The sequence below is a fragment of the Papaver somniferum genome, chromosome 7 (genome assembly GCF_003573695.1).
Source record: "Papaver somniferum cultivar HN1 chromosome 7, ASM357369v1, whole genome shotgun sequence".
Taxonomy (NCBI): domain Eukaryota; kingdom Viridiplantae; phylum Streptophyta; class Magnoliopsida; order Ranunculales; family Papaveraceae; genus Papaver; species Papaver somniferum.
In genome coordinates, this window is record NC_039364.1 from 262,995,117 (window position 1) to 263,010,936 (window position 15,820).

General features: G+C 34.5%; 1 protein-coding gene across 1 annotated transcript; it reads right to left on the reverse strand.

The window, feature by feature from the left end:
* Positions 1-603: 603 nt before the first annotated feature.
* Positions 604-2,508, reverse strand: LOC113300287 (probable xyloglucan 6-xylosyltransferase 5). Its single transcript, XM_026549507.1, has one exon. It carries the CDS (start codon positions 2,216-2,218, stop codon positions 791-793), a length of 1,428 nt encoding a protein of 475 aa, XP_026405292.1. The 5' UTR covers positions 2,219-2,508; the 3' UTR covers positions 604-790.
* Positions 2,509-15,820: the final 13,312 nt, after the last annotated feature.

A 15,820-nucleotide genomic window follows, 5' to 3' on the forward strand; every position in this document is an offset into this window, starting at 1 on the left:
TTCTTCAATGATACGTCTGTAAAATCTGAAATTCAAAACTGACTCATTTTATTTCATTGAATACTGCTGATCTTTTAAGAGCAACCCACGCAGAAACCATAAGGGTCAATCAGAAAGTGACTAATTTCGATACTTCAACTACATATCTTGGCTTGGCCTTTCATGATCTGGAAGTAAAATGGTGTTGTATAAAGTGTAAAACCATATAAGGAATCATCAAGGACAAGGAGAGATAACTGAACACAGTAACCAGAATACTTTACCTGCGTACCAAAAAGATGTAGACTACTCAAAGAACAAGCCTCCCATTTCATGAAACAACACCAACTAATACAATCAGGTTCAAAACATGTTTTGAGTTTGACTGACACTTTGCAACTCTTATCTAAGAATCTGAAACATGTAGTAAAAATGTGATGATTGATTAACAAGTACAGTACAAGCAACAAGATATCAAATAAATTACATCGGGAAATAAAAAGGAACAACCAAAATTCTGAGATAACTACTAGATCAGTATGTGTCCAGTTAATGAAAAAAGCACCATCTTTTGTTGAATTATCTATCAGTAGCTAACAGGCAGAAGAAATGAAAAAACTGGTGTAAATGAAACAAAAATTAAAGAATTCCACTTCTATTTTCTCAAAAGTAGTAACACGGGCAAAAGAATTTGAAAACAAATGGAACCTGCCATCTCTAAATTGTCATCTGATTGAAAATTCCGAACTGGCTGAGAATATTACATTACCTTTCACATTATGGAACAACACAGAAGTAAAGTATACTCATTCTATGGGTTCTTTGACTCTGATCCACTTTCTCCTAACAAAGGACGACGAATATCAAACTGATCTACAAATTCCAATGGACTGCTTGTTTCATTCCTGATACGCTTGACCTTAGGACTCAACAATCCTCTGTGTCTAAACCCATACAGTTTCAAGACTTGATTATCAGCAAAATTATAAGCTCTTTCCATACTACTCAAACACCTCTCAACCGGGTAATCCCCGTAACTTCCACAAGGTTTACAACCAACAAAATGAGTAACAAATGGCCATCTCTCATCACCTAAACCAGGATGATACTTATCCATCATCTCTTCGTACCGATCGACTAACCCCGCCCAATACCCATGTAGATAATAAGCATTCTCAAGAAACACCTTATTCATCCACACATCTTTCTGTGAAATCAATAAATAAATCAATGCCGACTGATCATCAGCCTCAAATGCAGGTCTCCCTTTCAAATTTGCAGTCAAGATCTTACCAGCTTCGTCACGAATTTTACCTTTAGGACCCATTGGTGCCCATGCATCAAGTAAATCTAATGACCATTGACAATTTCTAAACAGAAAACTACCAGTATTCAAAGCAATCCATGAATGTTGATTAAACATTAAATCAGGGTAGCCATGAATAACCATGTTATAATCAGCATATTTAGAGAGAGGAAGCTCAAATACCATATCAGTGAACAATGCATCACTATCCATCCACCAGATCCATTCCACCTCAGGATGCGACAACATTAGCTTCCTTATCAATGGTAATTTCGCCCAATAACCAGCCAACTCTTTATCAAGATGAGCCATGTTATAAACAATCTCAATCCCATGTAGACGACAGTAATCGATCTTATTCTTAATCGATTTCAACAAGTAATGATCACCAATCGAATTATCACACGGTTTCGGCGGCGAACCAGTAACCAGCAAAATCCGTGGCTTCCCATTAACAAAATTAGGAAACTCAGGATGTGAATCTAACCAGATCTTCCTTTCTTCATTCCAATTCGTTATCTTCGGCCCTAACGTATACGTCACATTCGGATTAACACCATCATCACCACCAACACCACCACCACCGCCACCACCGCCGCCAGATTCATTATTCAACAACACATCAGAAGGATCATCGTCAGATCTGAGCTGATCAATAAATATCTTCGTCTTCTCCATAATTTTCCTCTGCTCTTCCGATTCACCACCACCGCCGCCGAGATTACCAACGCCAATCGTCCCACGGAGAACAAGAATAGTAACAAAACCACACAGAATCGTAATCTTAATGTTATTGAAAGTTTTCGAGATCTGACGACCGCGAGAAGGTACTCTAGCTGCTGTTCTTAAGCTTGCCGAATTTGTCGTTGTTGGTAAACTTCCTGTAGCTCCGCTCCCTCGTTTCAGAGCCGTGAACGGCGAATCCTGACCCATTTTGATGATTTTTTTTTCTATTGCATAAGGAGAAATGAAGAATGAAGTAGAAGAAACAGAAATTATTTGGTAATTTAGGGTTCAAAAAATGAAATGAAAGTCTAATTAGTGAAGAAGAGGATGATGGGATGAGTGATGGACTTCATTAAATGGGGTTTTGAGACAGCAGAAGAAGAAGAGGAAGACATGGAGAAAGAGGGAGATGGTCGGGCACCGACTGATTTGTGTAAATAAGTAAGTTTTGTGTGTTTTGGATTTGTAAAAGGAAATTTTATGGGTGTAAATTGTAATTAAGGAGTAATGACAGATAAATGCTTTGTAATGTATTTATCTGTAATTAATATTTGGGGTTGAATCATCGGGGTTGACGTTAATACTCCCGGTGGTTCCGGTTTCTTTGTTTGTCCCCGGTTTTTCCCACTTACTCGCACTCACGTAAGCGCGTTTTAAAGGAGGGTGATAGGGATACGACGGTGTGTCGTTGCTTTTTCGTTTTGCTACCTAGTACCTACTCCAATTGACTGATTTTGTGGGAAGGGGTGTTTTTTCTTTTCAAGAGAAAAGCTTCCTGATTGTCTTGGCCTTTTGGGTTTAATTTATATGGACTGATACCATTTTATATAGGACAAAAAGATCATATGCGATCCTGATCATTAGATCGGTTAAATGGTATCCGCCCATAGTAAGACTGGTATTAGCCTATATAAATGGTGCTTTCGGGTTCCCAATTTCTGGTTAGTGGTGAGACTCTGAGCTTATTGTTGGGATGGTGGTTGGATCAAACGGTAGGTCTGATTTAGCTGGACTGGACTGCTCAGGAAAATTGTGCTCAGTTATGCAATGTAAAATTTATTATTATCATTATCACCATTGTAGATAAGCAAGATTAGAAGAAAGAATAAGCAGCTCAGCTTAACGATATTTATAGCGCGTTTGGACACAAATCTACAAGTAACTTTTTGATTTCTTGAAGTCAACAAGCAAGAAATTAGTTTGGGTATAAAATTTTAAAACGACTTTTAGAAATAAAAAAGTCGACCTTTTGTGAAGCAAAACGTCTCTGCTTCTGGAGAAGCGGAAGCATTTCTACTTCTGATATCCAAACGCACTATTAGTCTTCTAGGGGCTTGAAAGTTTTAAACAACAAGTATTAATATCTCCCATTTTAGCAGCAAAGATTGAGTGTTTAATCTTTTTAAAATATACATAATGACGATATTCACCATGTTTTACGATGTAAAAATGTTATTTTCACTTGGTGTTTCCCCTATAAGAAACACCAATCGATACGGAGAAAATTGGGATAATATTGATCTTCCTATTGATATGTTTGTAGACGCTACATGGTTATCTGAAACACTAACTAAACTCAAATATTTGATATGTTGAAGATAACAATAACACAAATTCAAATTGCTCCGATCTAACTTATTACAAGCAGATCACATCAATTTAAACAACTAAATAACAAATTCCAAAAAGAAAAACTATTCTGGGAACTTAGAGAACTCTCTAGAGAAAGAAAACTCGGGCGACTGACTCGCTTTCGAATCGCTCTCAACTCATTTTTCCTCTTCTTAGATTTTTGATTTTTAGTGCTAAATAATGTTCAATTAATCCTATTCCCCTTACTTTATATATGTTTTTTCTATTGGATTCTAACTTATTGTGTTTTAATGGTTCTTGTTTAGGTTGGTGATGTACTTGGACGAAGCTGGGAGAGTTGGAGTGGTTTTGCCTGACTCATCCAATATCATCCTCTTTTTTCAATCAATAGACTTTTAATTACGTGAAGATTTCTCCTAATACTGCCAGATCTCAATTTAATATACCACTTTTAGTTTTACCATGTTTATTACAAGTTCTTTCTCTCTCAACGCTGATGGATTCTCCAAATTCGGACAACAGATACCCTTTTAATAACACCTGTGCTGATATTAGAAATCCCTACAAGTGTAATACATTCATCCATCAAAATCTCGGTTTCCTCCTAATTACTATTTTAATCTTCATCGTTTTCTCCTCCAGCTTTTTATGTAGATTTCATTCTCTTTTTCATCAGAAGCAAAATTTTATCCTCATAAAAAACCAAAAGTGGCAACCGTATCCAAGTCTGATGGACAGTTCTATGCTTTCTAACAGGCTCAAAGCTTTAAAGCTTCCTAATATCTCTGTTGAAGATCTCTTACAAGGTGCGGCTCAATGGAAATTTTGTTTTTTTGGGTAAAGTTTATTTAGCCAAAACTTTTATTGTCACTGAGCTAGACAAAGAGTTGAAGAAATTATGGATTAAAAGTAAAGATATCTTTATTAAAAAGGAAGAAGATGGCTCTTTTATGGTTAAATTTTGATACACAAGAAGAATATGAGGTGGTCCTTAAATTTCGTCCATGGTTTATAGATGGGGATTTGTTTGTTCTTGTGCCTTGGAATCCATCGATTTCGAAAAGTTAAGTTGACCTCACTAAACAACTCTTTTGGCTCAGATTTTACAACATGCAACCAGAATTTGCACATCTTCCAATTGTTGAAGGAATAGCTAGTGCGATAGGTCAAGTAAGTGAGTTAGACCCTCCGGATTGTATTGTTTCAAAAGGAAAAGTTCAAAGAGTTTTAGTGTTCATTGATGTTAGAGATCCACTGCGAAAGGGTTTTTGGTTGAAGAATGCAGTCAATCAAGACGTGTGGTTACGTATTTTTTACGAAAAACAGCCATTTAACCTTTGTGGAAGATGCTACACAAAGACAATAAGGAGGACGAATGTGAGCCTATAGCGAATTTTCTCTTGCACCAACAAAGAGGATATCTCTCATCTATTATATACTTGATCCTCCAACATGGGATAATCTAGATAACAGAAGTGCAAGAGTGGTGATCCCTCAGATACAAGCTCAAGAGAGCAAGGAGACTGATCAAGCCATTGTTCAAAATGAGCAGATGGAGGAAGCAACCATGCATGCAGAAGTAGCTCCGGCTATTAAATGAGGTTCAACAGATGCATGCAGACTTGAATACGGGAAATGCAAAATCTTCTCAGACGGGAATGACTCATTATCATAGACAAGAACAACCGTTACAAATAGTTGTCCATGTGGACGTCCCAGTCACCAATATTGAATGCAATGCTCAAGGTATGTTACAAGTTGTTATTAATAAAAATAGAGAGAGATAAGATGATATTGAAAGGAATTGAAAGAGAGTGAAAATGGATAAGGGTCAGTCAAGTCATTTTTCAGACTCTATTTCTACTCAGGAAAATCAAAATAGAGAGATAGATCCAGAAATTAATCAGCAATTTTCTTCATTATATGACAACCTCAATAAAAATGTTGGAGTAGATTTGGGTATGCTAAAATCTTACTTAGCTTTGGGAGAATTTGATGTATCAGTTGAAGAATTTAATGCTCAGAATATAGATCCTGATGATATGGTTAATCCAAGATTGTATAAAAAACCTCTTCAGGATTTAATCCATCATTTCGAGATGAATCAATCAAGCCAGTATGAAGCTAGTTCAGTTGGAGAATCTTCAGAACATACATATATAATTTTGGATGACCATGTTCAATCTCTTAATTCCTATCCCTCTTATCATGGAACAGTGTCAGAGAAAAATCAGGCAAAAGCTCTCCACAGCAAAAATCCAAGTGCTTCCAACCAGGTATTTTCACTTTCTATTCACTTGTTTCTAGTTCCTTCAATTCCAGTTTTAAATTCGATCTCTACTTTGATTTCTTACTTTTATGAGTTAGAGTCATTAGATAATTGTATTGAAACTGTCAATAGTTGGGTAAGTCATAAAATGAAACTTCTAGCATGGAATACCCAAGGTTTTGGGTCTAAAGATTCTAGAGATTACTTGGAGGATATCATAAAAGATTATAACCCTGATGTTCTATTTTTATCTGAAACTAAAACATTATCTGAAAAAGCAAAAAATTTAACTCAGAGATATTATTTCCCTAATTCGTGGTTTGTTAGTTATGTTGGTTTGTCGGGGGGTTTAATTCTATTATGGAAAGATGGGTTTCCCTGTGAGATAGTGTAGTGCTGATAACATGATTCATGTCTTAATTCAATCAAATCCATCTAAGGAGGAATGGCTGCTAACATGCATGTATGGCTCTACCAACGTAGATGTGACAAAATTACAATGAAACTTCGTTAAGGAGATCAGTGATAATGTTTTTCAACCTTGGGTGCTGTTTGGTGATTTAAATTTTCATATTCTGGACAAGGTTCATAATGTTAGCAATAATTCAAATGATAAATGGGTCAATAATTTACTAAACTCAGCAAGCCTTATAAATTTGGGTTATGTGGGTCATAATTATACGTGGTCCAATATGTCTAATGGTAGAGGATATAAAAGAGCCAGAATTGATATGGCCTTGCATAATGCATTTTGGAAAATTCAATACCCTGACTCGAAACTATATCACTTGCCTTTTAGAGCCTCTGATCATTGTCCCATTCTCCTTCTCACTGAGGAAGAGGAACAAAGGTCTTATAGATCATGGAAGTTTTACAAATGTTGGTTAAGGGATAAAAACTGCATGGAGGTAATAAATTCTGCATGGCATAATCAATCTACAGGAATTAATCTGCTTGAAAAACTAAATAGTACGCATAAAACTTTGACTAAGTGGAATAGGGAAGATTTTGGACACATTAATAGAAGAATTAAATACTTGAAAGAGTATCTCTCTCATGTGCAATCTCTTCCCTATAGTGATTCTAATAGTAATAAGATTCAAGAAATTATTGAGAATCTCTCTCACTAGGAAAAGATTAAAGCGGAATTTTGGCAGCAAAAATCTGGATATAACTGAATTTTGGAGTCTGACAACAACACAACGTACTTCCATTCTAAAGCTAATAGAAGACGTCCAAGAAACAACATCACTGCTCTTAGGGATAACTCAGGAAAATGGCTTTATCAAAGGAAAGACTTAGAGAATTTGTTCACTAATCACTTTTCTTTGATTGCTACTTCTTCCAATCCTCATTTACCTACTTCTTCTTTTAGCGTGATTAAGAAACTCATTACTCCTGCTGAAAATGACCAACTTATGATTATGCCTACTAAACAAGAAATCTATGACACCCTTAAGGGTATGTCGCCTTGGAGTGCACCAGGTCCAGACGGGTTCCCTGTTGGTTTTAATCTAACTCAGTGGCCTATAGTTGGTGATGATATCACAACTTTGATCCAAAAGAAATTCACCACGAAAAAAGTGCCAGCTGATTTAAACCAAACTATTACCTGTCTCATACCTAAAACCAACCAGCCTTCAACCCATAACAATTACAGGACAATTGGTCTCTGTAATTGTTCTTATAAAATTATCTCAAAATTGATAGTACTTAGAATGAAACCGTTAATGGATAAACTGAAATCTCCTTCACAGGTGGCTTATGTTCCAAAAAGGCTAATAAATGATAATATCATTCTGACCCATGAGCTTATTCATTCCATGAAAAATATCTAAGAAAAAAACTCCATTAGTGGCTCTCAAGCTTGACATGTCGAAAGCTTTCGACAGACTCGAATGGTCTTTTATTGATAAAATGTTATTGCATCTGGGATTCAGTGATGATTGGAGAACTATCATTCAGCAATGTATCTCAACTACTACGATTTCCATACGGCTTAATGGTAGTATTTGCAATCCTTACATTCCATCTAGAGGATTAAGACATAGAGACCCTTTTTCTCCCAATTTGTTTATTTTGTCGATGGAATATTTATCAAGAATCTTACAGGAGGCTCAAAATAAAAATTTAATTCAGGGCATTAAAATTTCGCAAAAATCTGCTCCAATCAATCACTTACTCTTCGCAGATGATTGCTTGTTGTTTTTCCAAGCTTCAGAGAAAGGAATTTCGCATATCTTTGATATCTTGAAAGAGTTTGGTTCTGTGTCAGGGCATCTTATTAATTATTCTAAGTCTTCGGCTTTTTTTGTGGTGATATCTCTCAAGAAGAAAAACTCTCCATCACAACAAGACTAGGAGTTAAAAAAGTTGTGTTCTTATGATAAGTATCTTGGTCTGCCAATTCTTCTAGGAAAGTCGAAAGTGTCTTCTTTTCATTCTTTGAAAGATTCTTACAACAAAATATTCAGTGGATGGGATTCTAAGACTCTTAATCAGGCTGCTAGAACAACCATGGTTAAATCAGTTTTAAATTCGATTCCAGCTCACTATATGAGTAATTTCAAAATGCCAAAAATAACTCTGCAACAGTTAGATACTTTGCAAAGGAATCTTTAGTGGGGTCATAAAGGAAATAAATGTATCAATTTTATTTCTTGGAATTCTCTATGTGTTTCAAAAGAAGATGGTGGATTGGCTTTTCGTAACTTAGAACACTACAACTTGCCTCTGCTAACTAAATTAGCTTGGAGGTTGTGTACAGAACCATACAGACAATGGGTTAAAACTATGAAACAAAAATATTCACCTCATTGTGAATTCCTACATCTTCAGCAAAAAGTCCAAAACTCTTCATGGATATGGAGGTATAGAATCAGGTCTTCATTATGTAAGGAAATATCACAGATGGGATATAATAAGTGGCACTAAGGCGTTAGTGTGGTATGATAGATGGATTCTGTGTTTAAATGAACATCCACTTCCAAAGGATAATTATAGAGGTTTGGATAGGATTATTTATGTCTCTGATCTTATGCTACAGAGTCCTAGGAGATGGAACAGTAATTTGATTAATGCAGTTTTCCCAGAAAATATCGCCAATTTAATCCTAAAGATGAGATTAATTCAGTATGGTGAAGATAAATTAATCTGGGAGCCAAGTAGTTCAGGAGAATTTTCAGTTAAATCTGCTTATAAGGCTATTAACAATGATTCCTCTCTTCGTGCTAGCCAGCAAAGTTCTTTTCCAAAAGTGGTTTGGAAGAATTTATGGAAGGCAAAAGTTCCTCATAAAGTGAAGTTGTTTCTCTGGAAATGTTTAAGAAATATAGTTCCTACCCTGGTTAAAATTAGCCATTATAAAGGAGGAATAGAGACTAAATGCCCTCTTTGTAACTGTCATGATGAAAATATGCAACATCTCCTTATAGACTGTGAGCATGCAATATCAGTCTGGTTAAGAATGAATGTTAATGTTGGTAACATTCAAGGACAAAACATCAATGCTTTGTCTTGGATTTCTAGTTGGTTTGAAAATGCAAATCATTCTCAGGATAACCTGATTTGGTTGTACACATTAATGTGCACGTCTTAGTATATTTGGAAAAGCAAATGCAACAAAGGCTTTCAGGATAAACGAGTTAGTTGTTGGTTTGCTTGTCATGAAATTGTAAACCTAATTCAAAATTGTTTGAAAGATAATCAACAAATAGATCAGAACTCTTCTGAAAGAGCAACGCAAAGTTGGTCTCCTCCTAAAGATAACTACCTTAAGATTAACATTGATGCCTCATTTGATCATAATACAAAAGAAATTGGAGTTGGTCTAATAATTCGAGATTCTGCAGGTTCAGCCAAAGAAATCAGGGGAAGGTACTTCAATGGAGGAGTGAATCCAGAGCAAGCTGAATATGTGGCCATGATTGAAGCTATACAGTGGGCCAAGGAACTCAATTTAAATAATATTCTCCTTGAATCAGATTGTAAAAATGTAGTTACTGCCATCAACAATGTCAGCTCAATTGTTCAATGGACAAACCAGAGCTATGTAGATGAAATAAGACATATGCTGTCTTCTGCTATGTATTTTGGTGTTGGTTATGTAAAAAGATCGGCAAACAATATAGATCATGTAATAACACATGAAGCTAGATCTCAGGAAACTTCTTTTGATTTTGGTGATGACATCCCATATAAAATTGAAATGCTGGTAAGGGATGAAAAGAAGTTAGTATAGAAGTTATGTAATATTATGTTTTAATAAATAGTTTGTTTGCATCAAAAAAAAAAGATAACATATGAAAGGGTCTCGGATAATCATTTGTATCTTGGTTTCTTTTGTTGAAGTAGCCCTCAATTTGCTCCCACATCCCAATTAAGAGTAACATATTCTTATCAATTCTTTTAGACATGGTAAATACAATTCGGTAGAAATTACAGAAACTCCATCCAAATTATAAATATTGATGAGGATTCAGATTTTCAAACTGTTCATTTTGTATCTAGATAAATGATTGTCGATAACGAGTTTTTCACATGAGAACAATGTGTCACATGAAGATCAACATTTGTGATTGGTCTAAAATATTCAATGTATGACAAAAAAAAATCGGGTGAATATTCTCAACCGACCAAACAAATATTTAATACTTCATATGTCATTGCTATTTCATTTTGCTACCTAGTACTACTCTAATTAACTGATGTTGGAGGAGGATATTTTCTTTTCAAGAGAAAAGATTCCTAATTGTCTTGGTCTTTTGGGTTCCCAATTTCCGGTTAGTGTTGAGACTAGATTTTATTGTTGGGATAATGGTTGGATCAATAGTGGGGTTGGTCCTGTTTGTTTGGACTGCTAAGTATAATTATACTTATTTTTATGGTATAAAATTTACTATTACTGTTATTACCATTGTAAGAATAATAACCAAGGTAGGAAAAAAGAATAAGCTCGGCCCTTGTAGCATCATTTAGTCTTTAGGGAACCTGATAGTTCTAAAAACGGTATTACCAACTAGTATTTCTCACATTTTAGCGATGAATAAATGATTATCTATTTTCATGGCATAAATGTTATTAGAATAATAAGTTCTGATAGAAGAATCGTAAATCCAATTACCATCGCAAAATCTGGTCAGATAACTATTATTGCTTTATTCATTTATTTACTTTAGGAATAATTAAAAGAAATCCTTTTAAATGATACCGGAAATAAGATGTTGTTAAATCTCATATTCAAATTATAGATATCACGAATCAATGCATTCACTTTGCATATAGAAAAACAATAAAAATCATTTTCGAAAATTATGGTTCACTTTTGTATTTCTTCGTCGCTGTTAAGTTGATACGACGCTATAGCTTCACTTTTTGATTTTTTTCTTTAATGTTATCTACTACGATTAATTGATTTCATGGAAGTATTTTTTTAAAATAAAAAATCTTTAAAGTAAGGAAAATTTCCTTCAAAATAGTTTTTTAAATGATAATAATCATTTTATAGCTTTTGTTTTCCTTTTTTTTTTTTTTGATGATTCTAAAAATATCATCCGTAAAAAAAATTGATATCATTTTCCTAGCTAAATTTTAAAAAATAAGTGTCAGATTATCTACAATTTAGGAGTTACGGGTTTGGATTTTAGGAACATTTTGGTTTGTTGGTCTAGTTTTCAATAGGAGAGGGACTTTGTTGGCGAATTTGGTCTTCGAGATGTTGATAGGTAGAAATTTCGGTGGTAGCATATTTGTGGATGCCATTATCTGCATTGGTGTCGAAAGTTCAAAAGGTAAATATAAGGCGCTAAGAGTTGATACTGAAAAGGAGAGGGTACCAAGTATACCGACATTCTTTTTGTTTTGATCTATAAGAAAAAACCTAACACTATCAACAAGTAGATCATCACAAAAATAAAAATAATCATTGTATATGATTTTATATTCGGTTATCTTGTGCAATCGGTAGTTTAGACCAAAGTTCCATAAACCTGATTATGTACAAATTAATCTTGGACGATCTCAAAAATCAATATCCAAGACCAACCTAGTGTGTACCGGAACAATACATGAACTGAATTCCAACAAGAACAAGTCTTGTCAAGATACGAATTTACAAGAACATGTCTTATAGATTCTATAGTTTAGTTAAAAACTATCTAGGTTGATTATCGAATCACTTGCTTTTACCATAATTATATCAAACACAAATATAATGCGAAGTAAAAAGTAAATCAAGATGCGGGGAATTTTATGAACGAGAAAAACCGCATCTATAGAAAAATCTAGGCACATCGTCCAGCTTGAACACCATATTGTATTAACCCGCTATATACACTTGGACTGGAATGTAGTTGATACCGAATTAAGCCTCCAAGCAATTCAGCTGTAGTCAAGATCCTTACATTGCTTGAACCTTGTAGGATTCTATGCACTCGATTCCCTTAACTGATGTTCATTACAACCTAAGAGTTGTTTCAACCTCTGTGAAGACTTTTCGACATGTTGGTTTCACAAAACACCTATTTAATTTCCTTTTGGATGTGAATCAAGGTTTTGTTTTGAACAACTACAAGATGATAAATAGATATCAAAATAAACTTGTAGATTAAGGTTTATACTCTTTAAAACTTGTAGAAATACTAAATTTATTCTACAAGAAGAACAACTAGGATAAATTAAGAGATATCATGTACAACTTTTTAACGAATTTATGAGACACCTTATATGAAGTTTTCTTTCTAATCCATATTTCGACTAGATAGTGTCGGTATACGATTTTAGATTGAAATATGTCAAACCTAGGGTTTATAATCAACAATCCATGAATAGTCCTATATCATAAGAGAATGACCTTAGAATAGACAAGGATTATTGAAATAACCTAGGTACAAGTTGCATAACTATCTAAGAAGAGTATTACCAATTTGTGATTTGCAATCCCTAAGCAACGTATTGTCTTACTCTTGTTCTTGAAGAACCGAAGTAGTGGAAAATCTTACGAAGCACATACAAAATTTTCAAGGGATGAATTGTGTAGCTTACATGAACCCTTTGAAAACATGGGGGTACCACAATACACCACCACTTTTTTCTTAGGAAATCTATATGAACAAACTCAACACAATTCTGAGTGTTCAACTCAATCAAGGAATAATGTCTAGAGTTATATCTCTCACTCTCACCATTAGAATGTTTACATAACCAAGTCCATGGATCTAATTACAAAGAGATTACTTGGACGGTACCAAAGACCAATGTCCAAGAAGTATCCAACAAAATAAGGTCAGATGTATCTACTATGATTGATTAGCGCACAACCTGTGATATTTCAATTATAAAGATAAGCAATATAATGCGAAAAAAGAAATAACACAAACACCAGAATTTTTGTTAATGAGGAAACCGCAAATGCAGAAAAACCCCGGGACCTAGTCCATGTTGAACACCAAATTGTATAATTGAGCCACTACAAACACTAGCCTACTACCAATTAACTTAGGACTGGAATATAGTTGAGCCCTAATCGAGTCTCATATTCTTGAATTCCAGTTGTACTTCGTGCAATTGATTCCCTCAGCTGACATCACACCAACTAAGAGTTGATTCAACTTAATTGAAGATTTTAAACCAATCTTCCTCCCGGAGATTAAGCCTATATGTGATTTCCTTTATGATCAAAAAGTTTGATCAAGATGATGGAAATCGATAGCAATAGACAAAGTATGGATAACCTCAGAATCCGGACTACGCAACCTGAAGTGCATCATAGATTATTATTCACGTCATAAGTATAAAACTTATGGAATCAAAAAATTTCGAGACGAAGAGAACTTTGATGATTTCGATCTATCTTGAAGTGAGCAGCTCAACAACCGATCAGGATACTCGAGTTATCAAGAAAATATAATTGGATCTGGCTTCACGAATCCCTATGAAGTCTTTGTAGTCGCTAAACCCCAAAAGGGTTAAGAAGAGGACGACTCTAGTTACAACCAGGACACGCCAAAAAGTAGTGCCAGGTTCAAAGATTCCAGTTGCTTGAAGTTCCCCTTTTATTGACATTTAAAGCATAGGTTGCTTTAGGTTTAAGCTAAGATAGCTTTGGAACTGATGAATTAATATCCACCTTTAGATGAATCTTTGAATCTGATTTACATAAACAAAATATACACTCTTGTTAGGTGAAATCGTAACTGAACCGTGTATAAAGACTATGTTCAAGGCACTAGCCGAAACTAGCCGATTTGAACTTATAAGCTTAATATCCATATTCATGAACAGTTAAGACATTAACCTTGAGTCACAATCATGTGATCAATTAAGTCTAGTGTTTTTAGAGAATTGATCAAATGTTAATTATCTTGTAGAGATAATTTTATCGCACTAGAATATAATCGACATGGTTAGTAGATCTACAAAGTAAAAATACCATAGTCGTTCGTGAGTCAGGTCAGTCAGAGAACGTGTACTGGTTTGTAAACTATTTAACGAAACCAAGTTCCGGAATACACACAACTATTTAGGTATGCGTACCGTTATGTGTACCTTAAGACTATGACCGGTTCCGGAGTCCACATAACTATTTTAGTATGCGTACAGGTATGAATACACAAACTGAGTTCCAGAACACATGATTTTTCTGGTACGTGTACCGGTAAGGATACCAAACCGGTTACGTGACCACAATTCCTTTTCGGTTTGCATATGGGTATGCGTACCGATCCGGTTCACGAGTTAAAAATATTTTGACATGATGTGCATAAGGATATGCCTACTACAAATATGTAAGTCGACATATAGCTACTCCGCTACGTGTACGAGTGCATGTATTACGGCTTCAGACATATAACAGTTTTCTCAGTTTGTAAGACTGATAACATATCTTATATCCGAATCTATAGTAGTTATATATTTCTCTCTAAATCGATTCGAAACATTTCTGAATAACATCAATGACATATATCACTATTCCAAGATATTTACGAATGATAAAACTTGAATCAACAAATCAATTAAAGAATAAAAATAAAAATAAAAATAAACAAAATTTTGATATTCAAGCTTACAGTCGTTATTAATGTCTTTCAAGAAGTTTTCCAAATATATAAAATTTGTCAAATTCCTATGCATAATTTGTGAGATTGTTATATTTAAATTGGCTTGGCAATTACACCTTAAAGGATAGATTTTATATCCATTCATTATCTTTTTTATCCATAAGGATATAATTACCATTGAAAATTATTTATTTGATAAGATCATTAAATATCTTCGTTTATATGACTTCCTTTATTTAGGGTCATTTCAAATGAAAGGTTTTTTTTTTTAATAAGTATCAAATCCGAAACTAAAAGAGAGTAAAGAAAAGTCCAAAACTTAGTTTCCATCATGAACAAAGATGAATGTCGGCAATTTTGTGCATGTATTGCGATAGATAAAAAAAAAGAAGAAGGATGCAAACACAATTAGACCAAATGAAAAACGAAGCAAGGATTATATCCTCTAGTCTTAAGACAGATTCACCTTGCACAAGTGCAAACTGATCACCAATGTCTGTTTCCTAGGATACAATGACTTACTTCTCGATGTAGTAGCACTCCATACTTCGAGAAACAGCAAACCAAAACTTAAAGTGATGAACTTTACCTTTAACAAAAACTTAATCGATGATTTTAGAGTGCAATAGAATGATAATTAGGTTTTAATTTGATCTTCTAAGCTAATTGTGCAGGTAATATAAATGCTAATAATACCTCTTCACCGAATCTTCGTGTTGCGTCATAGAGGGTTGTTAAATTCAAATCTCAATTTGAATTCACAAAGGGTCGTGTCTGTATACAAATAGGTATTATAGGTTTCTCTTGGTTTCACTATAACTAAGAACGATTTTTTGGGCACTAGCCCATTTTGGTGGGGGACTACTTTGTGATTCAATTATCCTCCCTAAA